An 18,429-nucleotide genomic window follows, 5' to 3' on the forward strand; every position below is an offset into this window, starting at 1 on the left:
TTCTAATCCTCTTCGTTCCCAAAGCACCCATGAGGGTGAGGAGTGAGCAGATAGGTGATGTTTGTCTGAGACAGGTGAGTTTGAAAAGTTACCTCAACCAAGATTTTAGAAGAGTAAAACAAACACCATAACCGACAGCAAAAACCAATAACCAGAAAGCCAGAAGAAGGGCAAGGTGCTCATGACAAGGGGCCACTCTAGGGCTACTATTTCCTCTGTCATTGATGCTGTGGCTTCTGTCTAATCTTAATAGCACAGAGAAAAGCACACTAAACAAATAATAGGGCAGGAAAGTGCTGAGTGTCAATTAACCCTTTGTTTTCAAAGATCCTGTCTTAGCCCAAGCCTGCTCTTAGCGGTAAGCATTGAGATCAAACACAGGTGCCTAAGTTTTCCACTTGAGAAAAGTTAGGTATTCAAAAATCGCAGTGAAAAACATTTCCCGAGAGAAATGTGTGCAGTCAGCGCACACCTCTGAGACACAGCTGTAGCTAGGATGAGTGGATCAAGAGTTACCCACAGTAAGGGTGTGGAAGGGTTCATTGTAAGGGTGTGGATGGGTTCATCAAAGTATCAGCCCGTGAGCTACACAACACACAGCAGTGTTTTCCATGTGCCTCTGGTCTGCTCTCCTGAGAGGAGATGAGTCAAGGCTTGCTCTCTGCTTTTTCTCACTTCTCCTCTAAGTTAGCTCAGCTTTTCCATACCGAGCCCTTCACTGGGGCTGCCTATAGTCCCCCACCCATCCTCCCACCCTCCACTGTTTCTGCCCCTTCTCTGTTTCAAAGGGGGCCCTGAAGTATGTGAATGTTGCAGTCTGTTACTTTAGCCCAGAGATGGAACCAAGAATCCACATAAAATCTTCAAACCCACCTGTACATTTTTGCTCCCTGTCTAGCTCCCCTCCCTGCTAATTATTTATTAGACACTCACTCGGCCCCCGGGCTCCATTAATACTCCTGAGGGCACAGCAATGTACAAGAGCCCAAATTCCTTGAGGTCATGGACTAGACAATGGTTAGAGAGAAAATTAGCCAAATAAGTAGGGAATGCAGCATGTTAGGTAATGAGAAATCTTGACAACTTGATTTTGAAATATTCACCGAATTCTTTTTTAGACTTTTCACCATCTGGAAAACACCACTCGCTCTAATGTATCCTTTTTTAAAAAATACCAGCTATTGAAATAGTATAACTTGTTAGTTAAAAAAACTGCTCTTTTTATAAAATCCCCTAGTGAAAGGACCTTTGAATGTTACCAGGTCATGTGACACTTTATCACTGCTTGCTGTTCATGACCCTAAGGACATCACATGTTTATTTAATCCTAAAGCAAGCCTGGTGACTGCTTTATGGCCTACTTCTTCTACTAGATGGCCATCTGCAGTCAGACTTCTCCTCGGCAGCACATGTCTGCTCTTTGGTACCTGCACCTCACAGACTTCGCATAACTAATCACTTTGCAATGAATGGAGTCTACAAATGTTTAACACTTTTCTGGCAAAAAGAGAATATTTTTTATAGTTTTAAATATAGTTCTAATGAACAACTCAAATTCTGATTCTTGCCACGAGAATTGGCATTCATTATGACAAAGGTTTTGAAAAGAGATTTCCATCAATTTGGAGTATTTCAGGCATGTATATGTTTATTTTTGTCTATATATTTGTATATATGACATATATATTTTTTATTAACACAAAAAATAAAACCACACATTATACTAATCTATGCAAAGAATCTGAATGGATAAGACTTTACTATTTCACATACAAATCTTTGATTTTACTCTAAAAATGTACAAACAATGCTAATATATGTTTTCTTAGACTATAAGCTGTGTTATTTCTGAGGTATAGGTGGAAGACATAATTAGTCTTCACAAGTATCTGTAAGTCTATGGATGCAAAGACAGTATAAGGACATTATTTATTGTAACACCTGCAAACAGATGTTGTTACCATTGATGGCCCAGGCACTTAAAAAGTGCGATTTCTAGTCCCTCTGTCTTTCTCTGCTACAATGAACCCTTCCATTCTATCCAGGAGATTTAATTAAGTTTGTACCCCCAGTGACTACATGGAACAAGGGTTCTCACTGCCTGTCTCTAGCAACCACATTGTCTTTCAGTAAGCAGATAACAGACATATATTGGACCACTGACATACTGCATATGATTAACAGCACAACAAAGCTTAAACACATCCTAATTTATATACTATACAATGATAGGCACCTATACAGTGTCTTTTTGTTTCTGTTGAGTGAATGATTGAATATATGACTCATTTTAAGTCATCATATAAATGGTTCTTTGTTTGGCTACTTAAATGATTACTTCTTTTGTTCTCGCCTCTGGACTACTATCTGTACATATACAACTATACAAACTGCATAGTTGAATCTATACTACATGTTAACCAATCCCTATAGCCAGTGTCTATTAGGACAATAGTTTCTCTAAAACCTCTAGCATATTGCCTCATAATATGAAGATGATACTTTCTAAGCGTTGTCTAATTAGTTTCTTTCTAATGACACCCAACTATTGTATTATGCTCTATTAAAAATACTTCTTGAGTACAATTCTATTTACTGCATATTTTGAAAGATGGTGTGAAGATACCACAGATAGAGAAGATTGAAGAGCAGCACAGAAGACTGTTAACATGTGAGGCTCCACCCAAATTGCCATGACTGAACTCCAACACTCTGGCTCTCGGTGGCTGACCTCTGGCAAGCAACTTTGACCTTCTGACTATTGTTTCTCATTTGAAAACTTGGAAGAAGATCAGCTGTACCTTAGTGGCCTACTATACCATCTAATAAATACAATGGACAGGGAACAAGTGTACGGAACCCAGAAACACAGTAAATGTTACTTTTATCACTGCTGGTGACTCTCTGGATTGAGAACACAACCTGGGATGGACTTTTGCTCCCACCACTTTCTGCGACAGTGTCTATGACCTCTGAAATAAAGCCCTAGTTTCCTTTCCCTTTCCCTTTCAAAATCTTGTATTTTACAACATTCTTTTAGTAGAATCTATGTGTGTCATTTCAAAGGGTGTATTCCTACTTTAAATGACTATATCTGTAAGTGAGGATGTACGCATGAGCATGGGTGCCCACAAAGGACAAGGAGGATACCCCGTCCCTGGAATGCATATAGATGGCTGAACTTCCTGACACTGGTGCTTAGGACCAAACTCAGGTCCTGACCTGGAGCACGTCATCAAGCACTGAGCCGCCATCTCTCCAGATCCAGCTTCCATGTGATAAATGGAGAGCTCTTGAAGTTATTGAGCAGGTTAAAGAAAGAACAAATAAAGAAGCAAGCCCAAACTAATGGCACAACGACTAATGAATTACAGAAAAATGGGGTTAAAGAAAGGAAAGAGTACATAAGTCAAAGAAAGAGACAAAAATGATAGTGAGGACCAGCCCCCAGAGGCTGTCAAAGCTAACCACAGCTTAAAGACTGGAAGTAGGGGAACAATCTAAGGAAAGAGAAGTCCTCCCATCTCCAGCCAGTGGCTCCAAGAAGGATGTCACCAATCAAGAGGACCACAGTGTCTTAGACACATGGACAGAGTCACATAGCCTCAACAACCACTAATACTCAGAGCCTGGAGACCACAGAGAGGGCATCTAATGACTAATTCTAGCACATGTTCCGATTCAATATTTTTACTCTTTCAAATAATGCTGATAAAGTAACATTGTAGAAGTAGTAGTATTATTATTTGTGAGATTTGGGGCTGGGCACTGATAAGGACTTCCTCAGTCTCCTCAGCTCTGACCCTTCTAAAGCCCAATCGGAGGTCATTTTAGTCATGCAAAGAAGTACTACTAAACAATGAGAAACATCAGAAACCCGCATTATAAAACACGGCGTTGGCTTCCTCAGACACAACAGTTAAAATATAACATAGAAAAAGTCTAAAGATATTTGGGGGAGTTCATTTTACAAAGGGGACACTGACTTCTTTCTATCATGGAGAGCTAAAAATAGCAAACTCACTGTTTCTTTCAAGAAGACAAGATAAAGGAGAGGAACCTCAGAATACTTACTAAATAGAGTGAGAAGAAATCAGGGTATCTAATATGGTGAAAACCACAATATTTAACTTTAAAAATAAAAAGTGCAATATAAATAAAATAAAATAAAATAAAACCTCATTTATATATATATTTGGAGATTATTTCAATTAATTAGAAACAGTGATCAAATGTAATGTTCTCTTCAAATCAATTTCTACATTTAAGTTAATTTCTTTTTCTAATAAATGATAAGCCTCAGAGAGCACTATACTAAGAATTCCTCAATATTAATCTGTTACAAGTTGATTTCAGGAGAAGAAATGCAATTCTATTTATTCTTAAGTTGAATAGGCATTTAAAATAGATTAAATACCTTAAGAAAATAATATATTTAATATATATTTGAGCCAATTTACTTATGAAAAATTAAATACTTACAATATCTTCTATTATTTCTTTGATAGCTGCTACAGCTAAAATAAACAAGAGAGGGACCAGTGTTGTGTAACGACCCGTCGGCGACACATCGGGAATTTGCTGAGTAAGAAAAAAGGCAAGATAACTCCAATGAGAACCATACTGTTTATAAAAACCGTAAAAGAATGATGTCACGGGCTCCTCTAAAACATTCCTCACCGATCTTACAAGTACTAGTGTCTGCAGAACAAGCTAAGTTGCTTCACAGTGAATAAGGAGCACCTAAGCTAACACAGTGTGAGACGGATTAGAAAAAGATAAAGTAGCATGTAATAAAAGATATTGCCATCAAAGTGTCTTAGACACAGAATAAATATCTGTAGAAATGACCAAGCAGACTAATAGGAGTAAGCCAATTATGAGATAATGTTTATTTCGTTATCTCTTTATGCTATCTAGGTCAGAAAATAATGCTTGGAGCCAGAAAGAAGAGGAAATGGACACATTCCAATTTTCAGGGCTGTTTCCTCTGGTGCTGGAATAATTAAACTTTTCTTTATGCTTTGCTGTACTGAAGTGCAGTCAACATTTGCTACTTTTTAGAGCATTTCCCCCCCTTTATTCATCTGTAACAACTAACTTAAGTGGTCATTTTTCTAAGTGATAATTTTTAGGGTGAGCTGCTTGGCATTGATACTTTTCCCTGAAGTAAAGCTAGCTGGATAATTTAGGTCCCTCCTCTCTTCAACGCCTAAAATATACACTTCTTGCCATAGGATATAGGCCGTATCACACATCTGGATAAGCCTGAACACCAAGGCTTAGAGGAGCGCTGAAGACAACCCTGTGTGCCTGCAGCGGCGGCATTGAATATGCAGAAAAGCCAGTTAACCTCTGCCTTTCTATAAGCCTCAGGAGACTGCAGATTTTAACAAAGCATTTCCTACTTCCTGCACACTTGGCTTCAAACAGAGGCTGGAGACTGGATGGAACTTTACCTGGAGCAGGGCAATAAAGAGAAAGAAGGAATTCGCTGCTCTTCTGAACTGAGAATAGAGGAACCTCGGAAGGAATGTGATCACGTTGTATTTTGCAGTACTAGAAAGCAAAAAAATAAAAAGAAGCATAAAGCTCGGTCCCCCTCCCCCACGATCAGCACCCATGTGTTCAAAGTTCTGTTCCCACGGCAGGAGTGATCAGATGACAACATTTGTGGGAAGTTTCCAATTTGGAAACCACAGTGAGGGGTCGTTAGCGTAGGAACTGGAAAAATAAACAGCAAAGACCTGATCTCAGAGGCTTAGTTTTCTCCATAATATCGTCTGTCCTCTCTGGCCAGTTATCATGCTGAACAGTACTAGGTTTAGCTCTTAAGAAGGGGCACCTTTAGATAAGATACTGGACTACCGCATCAACAGAAAAACATCAGCAAGCAGCTTCTAGACAACCCAGCACACAGCCTTTGCTGCTGTTCTAAGCTGCACTGTCTCTATGGCCTTGCTAGGAACAAGCTGAAGACCCTACTCTGGCCAGAATCAGTATGACATGAAATATGCTGCTATTGGAAACGTCTAGGCGTTTCCTCTTGCTTCTAAATAGAGGGGAGATTAAAGAAATGCACCATCCTCTTCAACAGAGACACTAGAGGACCTACAATTCTTGTAAATATTCGTTTTAAATGGGCACATCTTAAATCTGGAAAATCTGCCCTAGGGTAACACCGGGACAGCAGTTGGGGTGTTCATGTGGCCAAAGGCTACTCAAAACCTAGTGCTTATGTGGGGTCTTTGGCTGATTGTTGAAATTAAACCAGTAACAGATGTAGTAAGGAAGACAGTCGTGAAGCATGCTCTATTATTATCCATGAGGAATCACAGCTATCCAAACCCACATTTTACCACTCAAGCTAAAACAAAGCTCCAAAAGTTCTTGGTCTAGAGTTGTAAAAAATTGCTTCTAAGCTGTTAAAACTTGGCATGCAAAAATAACACACCATTCCATGAACAGGTTTAGAGAGATGGCAGCCACTAAGGGGCAGCTTTGATTATTCAAAATCACTAGAGTATAGGTGATGTCCCTTCTGCTCCTTCCTACACCCAGGGTCTTATTTTTTGTTTTTATCCTTTTGTCTTTTTAAGATGCTGGTCACTCAGCCCAGAGCTTTATAAGGGCTAGAAAATAGCATCCTGCCACAAGCCACACCGCAGCCTGTGTTTCTTTCACAGATAGGAAACAGAGAAATTGTAGATGTTACTAACTAAACTGAATGTTCCTTGTAGGTAGAATCCCTCTTCTCTCCCTCCTTTTCTTCCTCCCTCCCTCCCTCTCTGAAATAGAGTTTCACTGTATAGCTCTGGCTACCCTGAAACTCACTATGTAGACCAGGCTGGCCTTGAGCTCAGAGAGATTCAGATGCCTCTGCCTCCAGAGTGCTGGTAATAGAGGTGTGTGCCACCATACCTGGCAGGAGTTTTCTTCCCTCCCATCTTGCTCTACCGCCCAGCCCTCCCATGCCCCCATGGCTTCCCCAGCCCTTCAGACCTGACGTGGTTGTTGCAGAATTTTGTCAGCTGAGGCTGGTTGATGAATATGGTTCTTACTTCCTCCTGATCAGCCAGTGAGGTCTTCTCTGAAACATCATCTGTCTTCTCATAACCTGAAAGAGGCACACTTCTTAGTGGGTGGAAGCTTAGCGTTTCCTTTTATTACCTTTATCCAGACCAGGCCCACACTTCAAATCTACTCTACAATGTGTTACTCTGACAAGCCACGGGCTGCCCCTTATTGGTGACATTTCTTTTACAACAAAGAGTAAAACACATATAAAATTTTTGTTAGGGGTGTCATTTGATATATACATAAAAAAATCCCCTTCATAAGCAATAGTATTTTTCCATCTTTTTTTTTAAAAAATGTAAATGCCCCAAATGGTCTCTTCAATTTCATAAAAAGATAGCCAAAAGTCAAAAATTTTGGACATAGTTTGTGTGATAGTTTAAGTAAAACTCAAAAAAATTAATCTAAAATATACTTTAAAACTTAAAACATATTGAATATTTGTTTCATTTTAGATGAAAATAGGAAAAAAATTAAATATTAAGGTTTAAGTAGACAATCCTCAAAATGATCCAACTTGGTACATTCCTCCACTCCCTCCAGTTAGAAGCACAAGTTCTAACTTCATTCTCAAGATCATCATAAGCCACCCCACAGTCACCGGAACAGTGTAATGCTTCCCAGTTTGCAGGAAGACTGACAACACCAAACCCAAACCAAATCAAACAACCCCCCCAAACCAACAACAACACAACAAACAAACAGAAACAAATGGACAAAACAACAACAACAACAACAACAACAACAACAAAAAACCCCTTCAAATGGCACATTGTTATTCCTAGTGAAAACTGGGTTATAGGGGCTGTTGCCAAGACCTCGGGTCTGATCCACCACCCCAAAGCCAAATTAAGCAAGCAATCAATCCGACAGGATCTAATTAAGTTAAACCCTCCTGTGCAGTGAAAGGACAACAGAAACATTGTATCCGAGAGAAGTCCAAGTGTTTCCTTTCCTCCTTTTTGTGCCAACTCTCCCCTTAAAACCTGCAGGCACTGAAGTGTCCTTCACTGCTAAAGACAGTGGTGACACTGCTCTGGGTCCACAGCCATGGTCACAGAGTCCTCCCCCACCACCCAGCACACCTACCAGGAGGTTTTCTGGCTCTCTGGTGATAAGTCAGCCTCCCCCTACCAGAATAGGAGCTGCCTGGAGCCCTAGATGCCGGGTTACTCATCTCTATAGCAGTTAACAAACAGCAAGTACTCAACAAATGTTTGCTCAATAGACACGCCCCAAATGACAAAGTGGCGGCCTCCACTGCCCCATGTTGAAGCTTCTCCAGCTGCTGATAAAGATACTAATGTCAACCAAGAGCTAGTGAAAAATGGTTCCAACCAGCTCGCCTGTGGGATGGAGAGATAGTGGGAGTAGAAGACTCACAGAGGCACTGCACGGTGGAGCGGAAAGCTGCTGGGTAGGAACGGACCAGACATCACGCTGACTAAGCACTTAGGCTGAGAAAGCAGTCCTTGGCCTATTCTCTGCATGGCAGGGAGCCATTAAGCTTTCCAGGATCTGAGTTATATTTTATCCCCATTGTCTTGAAGGTCGCATGCAGTCCAAGGTAATCTCCATCATAAGCACTTTTCAGCTTCAGAGATGCTTTCCACCCCCAGTCCTGGTCTATTACTACATCATATTTTAGATGCAACACAAGCTTCATCCCCTCCTTTTGTATTATCCGAGTTTCACACAGGGATCGGGAGATGGATCCTTTGGTGAAGCCCTTGATGTGCAATGGTGAAGGTCTGAGTTCAGATCTCTGAAATTCAAATAAAGGCAGAGCGGCCATGGCAGCAAATCCATAATCCCTGCTGGGGGCAGAGACAGGAGATTCCAAGAGCCAGCTGACAAGGTAGACAGGCTGAACTGTCAAGCTTTGGGATCTGGTGGAAGACCCTGCCTCGATATATTAGAAGGTACAGATCGACTGAGAAAGACATTCCTGAGCACTGTCTTTAGATGGGACATCCTTTACAGTTCTACACTTTTGAGAGCTTGGCCCTGGGTCATTTTTTTCCCAAGGAGTGATGGATCAGTCCTCCTGAGAGATTTGGACTAGAGTCTCAAATGGTATGTAAGACCCATGTCATATGTCCATCCCCTTTGAACTAAATTTGTAGTCAAGAATACCTGTGGTATTCTCCTGGGTCAAAGGGATTAGAATCTAATCTCCCCCCCACTCCACCCCCGCACAAGAAGCTGAGTAATTAAAACAATCCTAATGGATTAGCAGAGGGGCTAGGAAAATTAGACAAGAAACTTCTCTAAAAGAGGCTACATCTAGAATGGTGGCATATTCCTTTAAAAAGGCTGGGTGCTTCTGGGTGTCAGAAAACGCTGAGCAGGACAGTGTATGTGAGGCTGGGTCATGGAGAACACTAAGAGCTCCGAGATGCCCTGGCCAAAGGTGATACTGAGATCTAAGATGTACTGATCAAATGGGATAACTGGGCTCTGAGATGCACTGATCAAGTGTAATACCCAGAGAAGGACTTTTTCACTAAGAGTAGACAGTGAGCTCCTCAGGAAGCAAGAACTACTGGGAACTCCTCCACTCTCCCTGAGCAGGGCCATGGGGCTTCGCAGACATGCAGAGTCCACACAGATGTGACGCTGTAACTCTCAAGCTGTCTACAGGCCAGAGACTGCACATAACACCTTATATATCTGATCCCCCACTGACTATTAGTTCTAGAAGTGCATAGGCCTCATAACCTCAGACATCTGCAGGATGCTCTAAGGACGGTGTCTTGAGTCACTCCATAAACAAACGTGTGATCTCAGTCAGACGGGGATGGCTTATTAGATGCACATCCTAATAACAATCAGATCAGGACCACAAAAAGGCTGCCTAACTGTGGTACCATTGTGCCCGCAGGACAGGTTTTTTTTTTATAGGAAAAAAAATCACATAGGCAAGGAAGGGAGCAGTATTACATTTTGGCTTACTGACGAAGTATTATCAGCTAACCTTTATGCTGGGTGGTCCTGGCTGAGGTAGGAGAGGTGGATGGGTGGTGAACAGGAGAATTTCAGTACACTGAGATAACACAGCATGAGTATCATAATCATAACTTTTTGGCTTATTAGTAGTATTCTTATGAGCCACACAACCCTTAGTGAGCTTATGGGTAGGTACAGGAGGTTCTGCCCGGTGGTCATCTCTGACTCAAGCCAAAACTCAAGTTCATATTGACCTTTAACTTTATGGGTCCTACGTAAAGTTTTATGAAACTCCTTGAGATTAACAAACCTCAGAACGTGCCGTACAGAACAGAACAGGTTATGTGGTCAGCATGACCTTGTTCTGAGTCAATGGCTGACATCAACACTGAAATAGCTGGCAGCCATGAACAAAATGGCTACAGCTATGCTGAGAGTGAGGAGGGGGTCAGACCACATCAGTGTCTGAGGGAAAGACCTAGAACTTCGCTAATGTGGAAGGCAAGAGTTTTTAACTATTTTAATTGGACTGAAGTCTCTGTTTGCTGTAAAAATTAGCAGATCTGGTTATATCAATAACCTATTCATCTATATTTCATCAAGGAAAGAACCAAAGCTCTTATTTGAACCACTTTGAGGGCAATGGGTTATGATTTTGACTTCATCCTTATACTGGGTTAGAGGTGAGAACACACTCTCTTCATGCAAGTTGACAGCTATCCAATGTGCACCAGGCAAATGATTTTAAAGTGTCTGTGTTGTTTTAAGGTAGGGTCTCATGTCATCTGGCCTTGAACTTGCTGTTTCTCAGAGGGTAACCTTAAGCTTACCTTCCTGCCTCATCTCTTGGATCCAGATCACCAGTCTGTGCAGCCTTACCTGGAGAAAATTTCCATCATCAATCATGAAGGCCACATAAAGACCTGAGTGGTACTTTGACTCAGTTCTAGGTGTGTGGTGATTGCATCAGCAACCCAAGAGGGAAGTTCCTTTCACCTCAACCCTACAGAAGTCAGTCTAAGATGGCATAGAGATACCATGTTCCTTTCCACACACAGTTCCATCTCTGTTTTAAGGACAAAAATTACATACCTTAGGAGTTTTATGTCCCTTGGGATATGTTTGGTGAGCCAGGGGGCTTGTTTGATATTTAGTGATGTGTTCATTTAAGCCATCAAACTTATTGGCAGTTCTTAATCTATGTGTCCAGACTTCTACAGACTCCTGAGAAATCTGCCACCTTTACAGGAAGCAGGAGAAAGGCCACTGTTTTAGGATGAGTTCTCAGCCACACCCTCTTAAGCCGCCTTTGCTTTGAAGCCACATTAACGGTGAAGCCTGCTTGGAAAACGAAATGCATCTTTATCACACTCTCTAATATGGCTTGCAGTTTTTCCTACTATAAAATTGTACGGAGGGCACACGACCCACATACAGACCCTGAAGCATCGATTTACTGTTGCTGGGACCTCTCTTCTCTAGCTTAGTACCAATAAGGTCTGGATTGACCTCTGAAACCAATCGAATGTATATCTGGTAAATGTGAAAACAAACAGTAAGATGCATTAGGTGGTTACTCTCCTTAGCGTCCAAATTTCCAAGACAGAAATACTGTGTCTACCTCCTGGAATAATTGGCTTAAGATGAGAGAGTTCATCCAGAAAGTACTTAGAACATGTTTGGTATTTGCTAAGTATATTTTTAAAAAGACCATCGTGCTTGAAGAGCGACAGTGATGATGTATTCCGATGCTGAGTCTCAGACAAGGGGAGGCTGGCACAGTGTCCCGGAGTGGTAGCTCCTCCCCAGTGTGATTGTGAGCCCATCTGCTCCCTTTCTGAATATTCCACCTGAGCCCTCAGTTGTCTGATGAGCTCACAAGTGAGCAAAACCGGATGAGCATATGCTGAGAACAGATCTCTTTCTTAGAGGTAGACGCAAACTCTTCAAACTTTTAGCAGGTATAAATCCAAAGTTGTTCATAAATGTATGACGCGAGACAATGTCACAGGATCTAGAGGAGCTAATGTCACAACAGCAGAAAAGCTGACTGAGCAGCACACCCGAAAGGGTCCCCTGCTTCCTGTTCAGCATCAGAGTTCATAGTAATCCTCAGGAGTCTAGGCATTGAGTGAATCATGGATCCTACAGTACTGTCTCTAGACTCGCAGAAACCTCCCAACCACACTGATTCTCCTAAGTTGGCCTAGCTTCAAAGTCAGGTGAGTCACCACATGCCTCCCAAGAACCAAAGCAACTCACCCACTGATGACTGGGTGACACGGAAATCCAACAACACTGGGCTCACATGACCTAATTCACTTAACCCCACATAAGGATAAGATACATCCCCAGGAACAAACGCTTCGGTCTGTTGAAGACCCTGCCAGTGGGATCATACTTCAGGTTTCTTGCTAACCACTCTTCGCCAGAGTTGCCAAGGCATAACTCTGTAGCTCACGCAACCCTGTCTAAAGGCCTTCTCCAAATTCAAACTGACATCTAATCTTTTGATGGAACTCAAACTAAAGCCTAGGAACCAATATACTCCTAGTAGAGAGTGTCGCTGCTCTCATATGTTGTGAGGAGAGGAGCAGGTGGGAGAGAGAGGGAGAGAAAATGCTTAAAGAGAGAGAATGAATGCTTAAATGCTTATAGCCTCAAATTCTAGGTTCTTAGAAGTGTATCTATCATATGGCTGTCAAATACAGACATACAAATGAAGAGAAATAACTCCAGCTGCATACTATACTTCCCAGTATTTCTAAATGACCAACTCTTTATTCATAGAACCAACCTCATTATTATCAATACCAACCTCACTGTGAATTGCCTCAAGTATCATATTCCATATATATTTGTGTGTGTATGTGTGTGTATACATATATATGTATAAATAGAATTATATCTATAATACACGATGACATAAATGCAACATGTATTACATTTTATATTTACTTATATATATGCACATAGAAATATATAATATCTAGTTATTATATAATCTTATTCTGAACAGTGAGTCTGGGCTGCAGAAAGGATTTAGGTTTGCACTCTCACTTCTCTCGTTGCCCAGCAGTGTGGCAAACACACAAACTACCGGTGCACACTCTTCAGTTTAGACTGGAATCCTCAGATCTCTCAGGTATTCATTTCCAGGTCTGACAAGCTCGTTCATACCTGCCTCTTGTTTCCCCTCGACAATCCTCCCAACATGTACCTCCTCACTTCACCCTGACCCTCATCACACACTAACTCCAATTAGTGCTGGCCACACGTGCACGAGTGTGGAGCCATTCACTGGAAAGGGGACACCTTCTAAACAAATGGCCTCCTCCTCCGTCCTCGGTAAGGGGTGAGGCCTGGAAAGCACTTCCCGCTCTGTGCAGGGATTGATTAGGCAGCAGTTTCTACAGAGCCAACGGGCTAGCGGTGCTCCTCCATTCCTAAAGCATATGGTGGCTTCCGTTAACCTTGTTCCGGCTTGTGACTTCTTAAAGCCACCAGACTTCTAGGATAAATGATTCTAGTGTGATTCACTATAGTGGACAACGTGGCAGTTACGATTTTAAGGGTCCCCTTAAGGCCTGCTGTCAAAGACTTGGTTTTCATTCCATGACAATACTAGAAGGGAGGACCTAAGGCCCAACAGCTAGGTGATTAAGGATGGACCTTTGAAGGGAACAGGAAAGACTGGTTTGTTCTTCCTCTCTGCCTTTCACTTTCAGTCCCCTCCACCCCCTTTCCCCTGTTCCCTCCTCTCCCTCCTCCCTGCCCCCTCCTCCCCCTCCTCCCTGCCCCCTCCTTTCCCTCCTCCCTGCTCCCATACCCCACTTCCTTCCCCCCTTCCTTCCTGCTTCTCTTCAGTTCTCTTCCCTTTGTATTTGTCCTGAGGTATGGATTCTTGACAGCACTTCTTTGACCAGGAACTCTGTACCATGATAAGATGCTGCTTGGCTGTGGGCCTAAGCAACCCTGGCCCGGCAAATATAAAACAGAAGCCCAAATACCTTTGTTCTCTATAAATTCATTGTCTCAAATACTTTATTCCAGCAACAAAAGGCTGACTAACACACCTTTTTGTTTTCAAATGATAAGGGAGTATAGTGATTTGGTAATTTGGAGTTCTAGCTTCTAGCTATATTGAAGATATAAATTTAGTAATACCCTACTTGATCTGGTTTGCAGCCAACATTAGAAGCTTTGTTTTCTGAATAACATCATAATTTCAGTTAATGATAAAATTACTTCGAATGCCCTAAGCACACATGAAATCGCAGTTTCATTTTTAGTTATGATGTGACCAAAGGGTGTGTGCAGAGTTCTGAGGAGCCTGAAATAGCAACGGAGGGAAACAGCCACCCGATCCTCACCATTAACAAAATATCACCTGTCATTTGCATATAAAGATATGAAGGCAGCCATTCACTTCCCGAAATAACTTCTATGATCAACAAATACGGGCTGGCATTGGGGCAGCATGTTAGTTACTTCGCTGGAATGAACTCACACACACTCCCCTTCCTCAGCAATCAGTAATCCTGTGTCCAGGCTGTGGGTCTGGCTCCTCTACCGATTACACACATCACCCTCAATAAACCTTTCCCGGCTGGGTTTTATTCTTGATAAATGAAAAAGCAGGGCTGACATTGTCTTCTAGTCCTAAAGCACTCAGAAGTAAGTGTTTTCTGGGTATGGGAGGTAAGCCAACACTTTGTGTATTTATAAGAACAAGGGGTTGAAAGAAATGAGCCTTTTCAGAGATGTTTTATAAAACAAAACAGAACAAACAAAAAACAGTTGACCTAGTCTGTAGTCATCACTCAGCCAGAAGCCAAAGGTTGATTTGTAACTAGCCGAATCTCTGTACTTGGATAGATATTCCGTAACCATGAGCTCTTGCCAGCAAGCGCCTGTTTCTTCTGAGCATTTACTGCCCGGTTATACAAGTAAGAAGACCTTAGGCTTCCTCTTCCCTCTGTCCAGACTTAGCTTGGGCTTTAGGGCCACACAAGGAGATGTAACCAAGGACAGAAAGGCTTAACGTTTTCCAAGCCTCATCACAGATACCACAACCCTTAGTCCCATCATTTGTTCAGCCAACATACTTAATCTCTTTAGGAAGGCATTTTACAAACCATTACAGAAACAGCTGAAGATAAGATTCCCTCTCGGGGTTAATTCTCTAGAGTACAAGAAGACAATTACAGATTATTCTAAGGGAGACCATACATTAGAAATGGCTAGCAGGTAGTGAAAGTTCATTAGAATTCTTTTTTTTTTTTTTATAAATATGAATACACTGTAGCCTTCTTCAGACACACCAGAAAAGGGCATCAGATCACATTACAAGTGCTTGTGAGCCACCATGGGGTTGCTGGGAATTGGACTCAGGACCTCAGGAAGAGCAGTCAGTGCTCTAACCACTGACCCATCTCTCCAGCCCCCTCATTAGAATTCTTTATTCTCACTGTGTTTATAGTTTTTGCAGACATTCAATGTTTGGTCCAGGCAATGTGTTGTCCAATGCTTTCTACTGAGTGATCAGAGAAGACCTCTCAAGAGTCTGAACTGAGACCTTAGTTATAGTTAGAAAAGCTGAGGGATAACACTGACTCAACCAACGAGTGTCCCCTGGGGGAAAGACACGGCCAAGAGATCCTGAATCAACAAGAGAGGCAGGAGCAGGTCCAGAAACACAATGAGCAACCTGTATGTTCTTCATCTAACAGGAACCCTCTGCACAGATCAAGTGAAAGGCTGTTGGGAGGCCATGTGCTAACACACGTGAACGACAACAGGAGTCTGGTGGCAGCATGTGACAACTGATGGAAAAGAATGTAGAAAAACAGCCCTTGTAACCTGGTGTGGCTGTTCGGAGACAACCATCAGACTGAGCTCAGGGACCCCAGTGGGGGAGCTGGTGAAGGACTAGAGGAGCCCAGGAGGATTGAAACCCCATAGGAAGAACACCATCAGCTGGCCAGATCACCCAGTACTCCCAGGGGCCAGACCACCAACCAAGGGGTGCACAGGGAGGGACCTATGGCTTCAGATACATAGGTAGAAGAGGATGGTCTTGTCTGACATCAATGGGAGGAAAGGCCTTTGGTCCTCTGGAGGTTTGATGCCCCAGGTAGGAGAGGGTGGGTGAGAAGGTGGGGGAGCACCCACATAGAGGCACAGGAGAGGGAGGAAAGGGTAGATGTGGGATGAGGGGTTTGTGGAGGGGTAACGGGGAAATGGTGTATCCTTTGAGATCTAAACAAATGGCATGACTGACTCAAAGGAAAAAGAATAAAAAGAAACAGCCCTTGTAGTCTGTCTCCTTATCTTCCTACCATTGTAGTGTCACCCACACCTGCCACTTAATGTCACACCAAGCAATAGCCCAAGATCTGAAAGAGCTGTAGGATTTAAAAAAAATAGACATCCTTTCTATAATCCCTTATTGGTTATATGCTAAGCTTAAACCACTCCAGACACACCAAGTTAAACACAATGCTAACCCCCGTAGCTTCCACTTTCTTACAAGGTTTTGTACAACTGTGATGCCACTGGGGCAGTGCAAGGAAATATTCCAGCCATTCTTATCTGTTAGAAAATCAGAAAGGCAGATTATGGGAGAGGGAGCCCGGAGTCAGATCTGTGTTCAGAATCTCCCTAGGGCATTTCTATGCCACACCGAACAAAGCAATTCATTGTCAGGGCCTTACTTCCTCAGCCATAAACGCACCTTGGCTGTGAGGACGACTTTGTGTTAACAAGGTAGACCGATGCTCCATTCTCAAACTGTTCCTGCATTCTCGGCTCCACAGAGATTATAAAGGGTAAATCCTCTTTTAAAATATTTGCTATAGGGGAAATAAAAAAAGTGCCGATGACGCAGCAGAGGGGGTGGTTGTTAATCAGGACTATGTCCAGTGTGAACCGGTGTTCGCAGCAAAACAATGGCTTTTCTCATACAGTTCTGCAAGTAGATATTAAATAAATAAGTCTTCCTCTAAACTACCATCTCTGCACAGGGGTTATGCAACTGCACTGTAGGGGTGAGTAGATAGGAGGGAGAAAGCTTGCCTCCTAACCCAGTTAGACCCATTACAACTACGCAGACTATGTGATTAGGAGGAGGGCAGCAACGAGGGACTCAAAACATCTATTGTATTATCTTCTAAACATACTACCCAGGGTCCAATTACCTGTTAGCCAATGTTTTCCAATATTGGTCCATAAAGAGACTATAGTGTTCACTCAGGAAGCTCCACCTAGATTGAGGTTATTAAATAAACAATCAGGCTCACAACAGTCCGAAGCTAATAAAAAAGTATGACCTGGAAAACTAGATGGTGACTTTAGAGATGCAATTAAACCTAGGTGCTACTTAGGAGGAACAATGAACACTGCCCACTGCCCTTCTCAAAGCACACGCACAGACGCATACATGTGCTCACGCACACGTGCACGCACAAATAAAAGTATCCTTTTCCTTTCTGTCCTGCACCAAGGTATGTTTTTGTTACATAGAAATCCGGGGAAATGACTTAGGTGTTCCCACTCTAGAGATGCAAAGGCAGTTACTGTAGCTACAAGGGAGACCTGCAACCCCGAATTCTGCATTGGCCAGGTGGAAGACTCATTTCAAATGATCAACTGGGAGCACAGTAGCTGCTCAGAACAAGGACAGAAGGCAAGCATTAACTCGGGGACCAGGAGTTGGGCACTTGGCAGCTTGGGTGTCCATACCATACTTTGAAGCAACGCACTACAGAAATGAAGCACCTGTCCAAGTATGGAAAGTAAATAGAAACTCTTCAGTACACCTCAGTCTCCAGACTGTGAGCTGGGCTGGGGAAAAAAATGTCAACCGCATCAGTACACCATCAAGGGACTGAGGGCAGCTCAGGCTCTGCGGACGTCTGCTGCTGTCTCCACATCAGTATCTGCTTTTCCTGGAAGTCTCCCACTTTTCTTTGGAAAACACCCACAGAAATATTGGGGCATCCCGCCAGTCACCTTTCTCTGCCCCATTTAACTTAAGAAATGTGGTACTCAGAAGTGACGGCCCACTGCTGACACAGCCTTAGCTCTCCTGTGACTGTCTGACAAGCTTTTGTTTTGTTTGGTTGGGTTTGTGTTTGGTTTTGAACCCAGCTTCTGCCTGTGGAAGAAAAGTGCTCACTGACCCCTCCCTGTACCTGGACCAGATCCTTCCAGACCTTGCAATCATGACTGGCTCTTCTGCCTGGACTCACAGTGTGCCCGCCCTCCTCAATAGACCTTGGAGCCACAACAGGCTCTACTTGCTGGAGCGGATCATCTGCTTGCCCTAATTCAGCTCTTCATCCGGCACATTCTAGAATACTGTGGGATGCTACACGGAGGGACTTGTGGACAGCTGAGGAG

At 42.7% G+C, this 18,429-nt stretch overlaps 1 protein-coding gene across 2 annotated transcripts in view; it reads right to left on the bottom strand.

The window, feature by feature from the left end:
* ATP8A1 (ATPase phospholipid transporting 8A1) overlaps window positions 1-18,429 on the bottom strand; it is a 214,776-nt gene that overhangs the window by 174,419 nt on the left and 21,928 nt on the right. For both annotated transcript variants that reach the window (XM_080910104.1, XM_080910103.1), the window contains exons 2-4: window positions 7,003-7,117; window positions 5,460-5,559; window positions 4,483-4,581 (exon numbers count right to left, since the gene is read on the bottom strand). In XM_080910104.1, the coding sequence (XP_080766230.1) occupies window positions 4,483-4,581; window positions 5,460-5,559; window positions 7,003-7,117 (314 nt within the window). The remainder of the gene's footprint in view (window positions 1-4,482; window positions 4,582-5,459; window positions 5,560-7,002; window positions 7,118-18,429) is intronic.

Source organism: Micromys minutus (assembly GCF_963924665.1).
Source record: "Micromys minutus genome assembly, chromosome: 1".
In the NCBI taxonomy this organism is placed as follows: domain Eukaryota; kingdom Metazoa; phylum Chordata; class Mammalia; order Rodentia; family Muridae; genus Micromys; species Micromys minutus.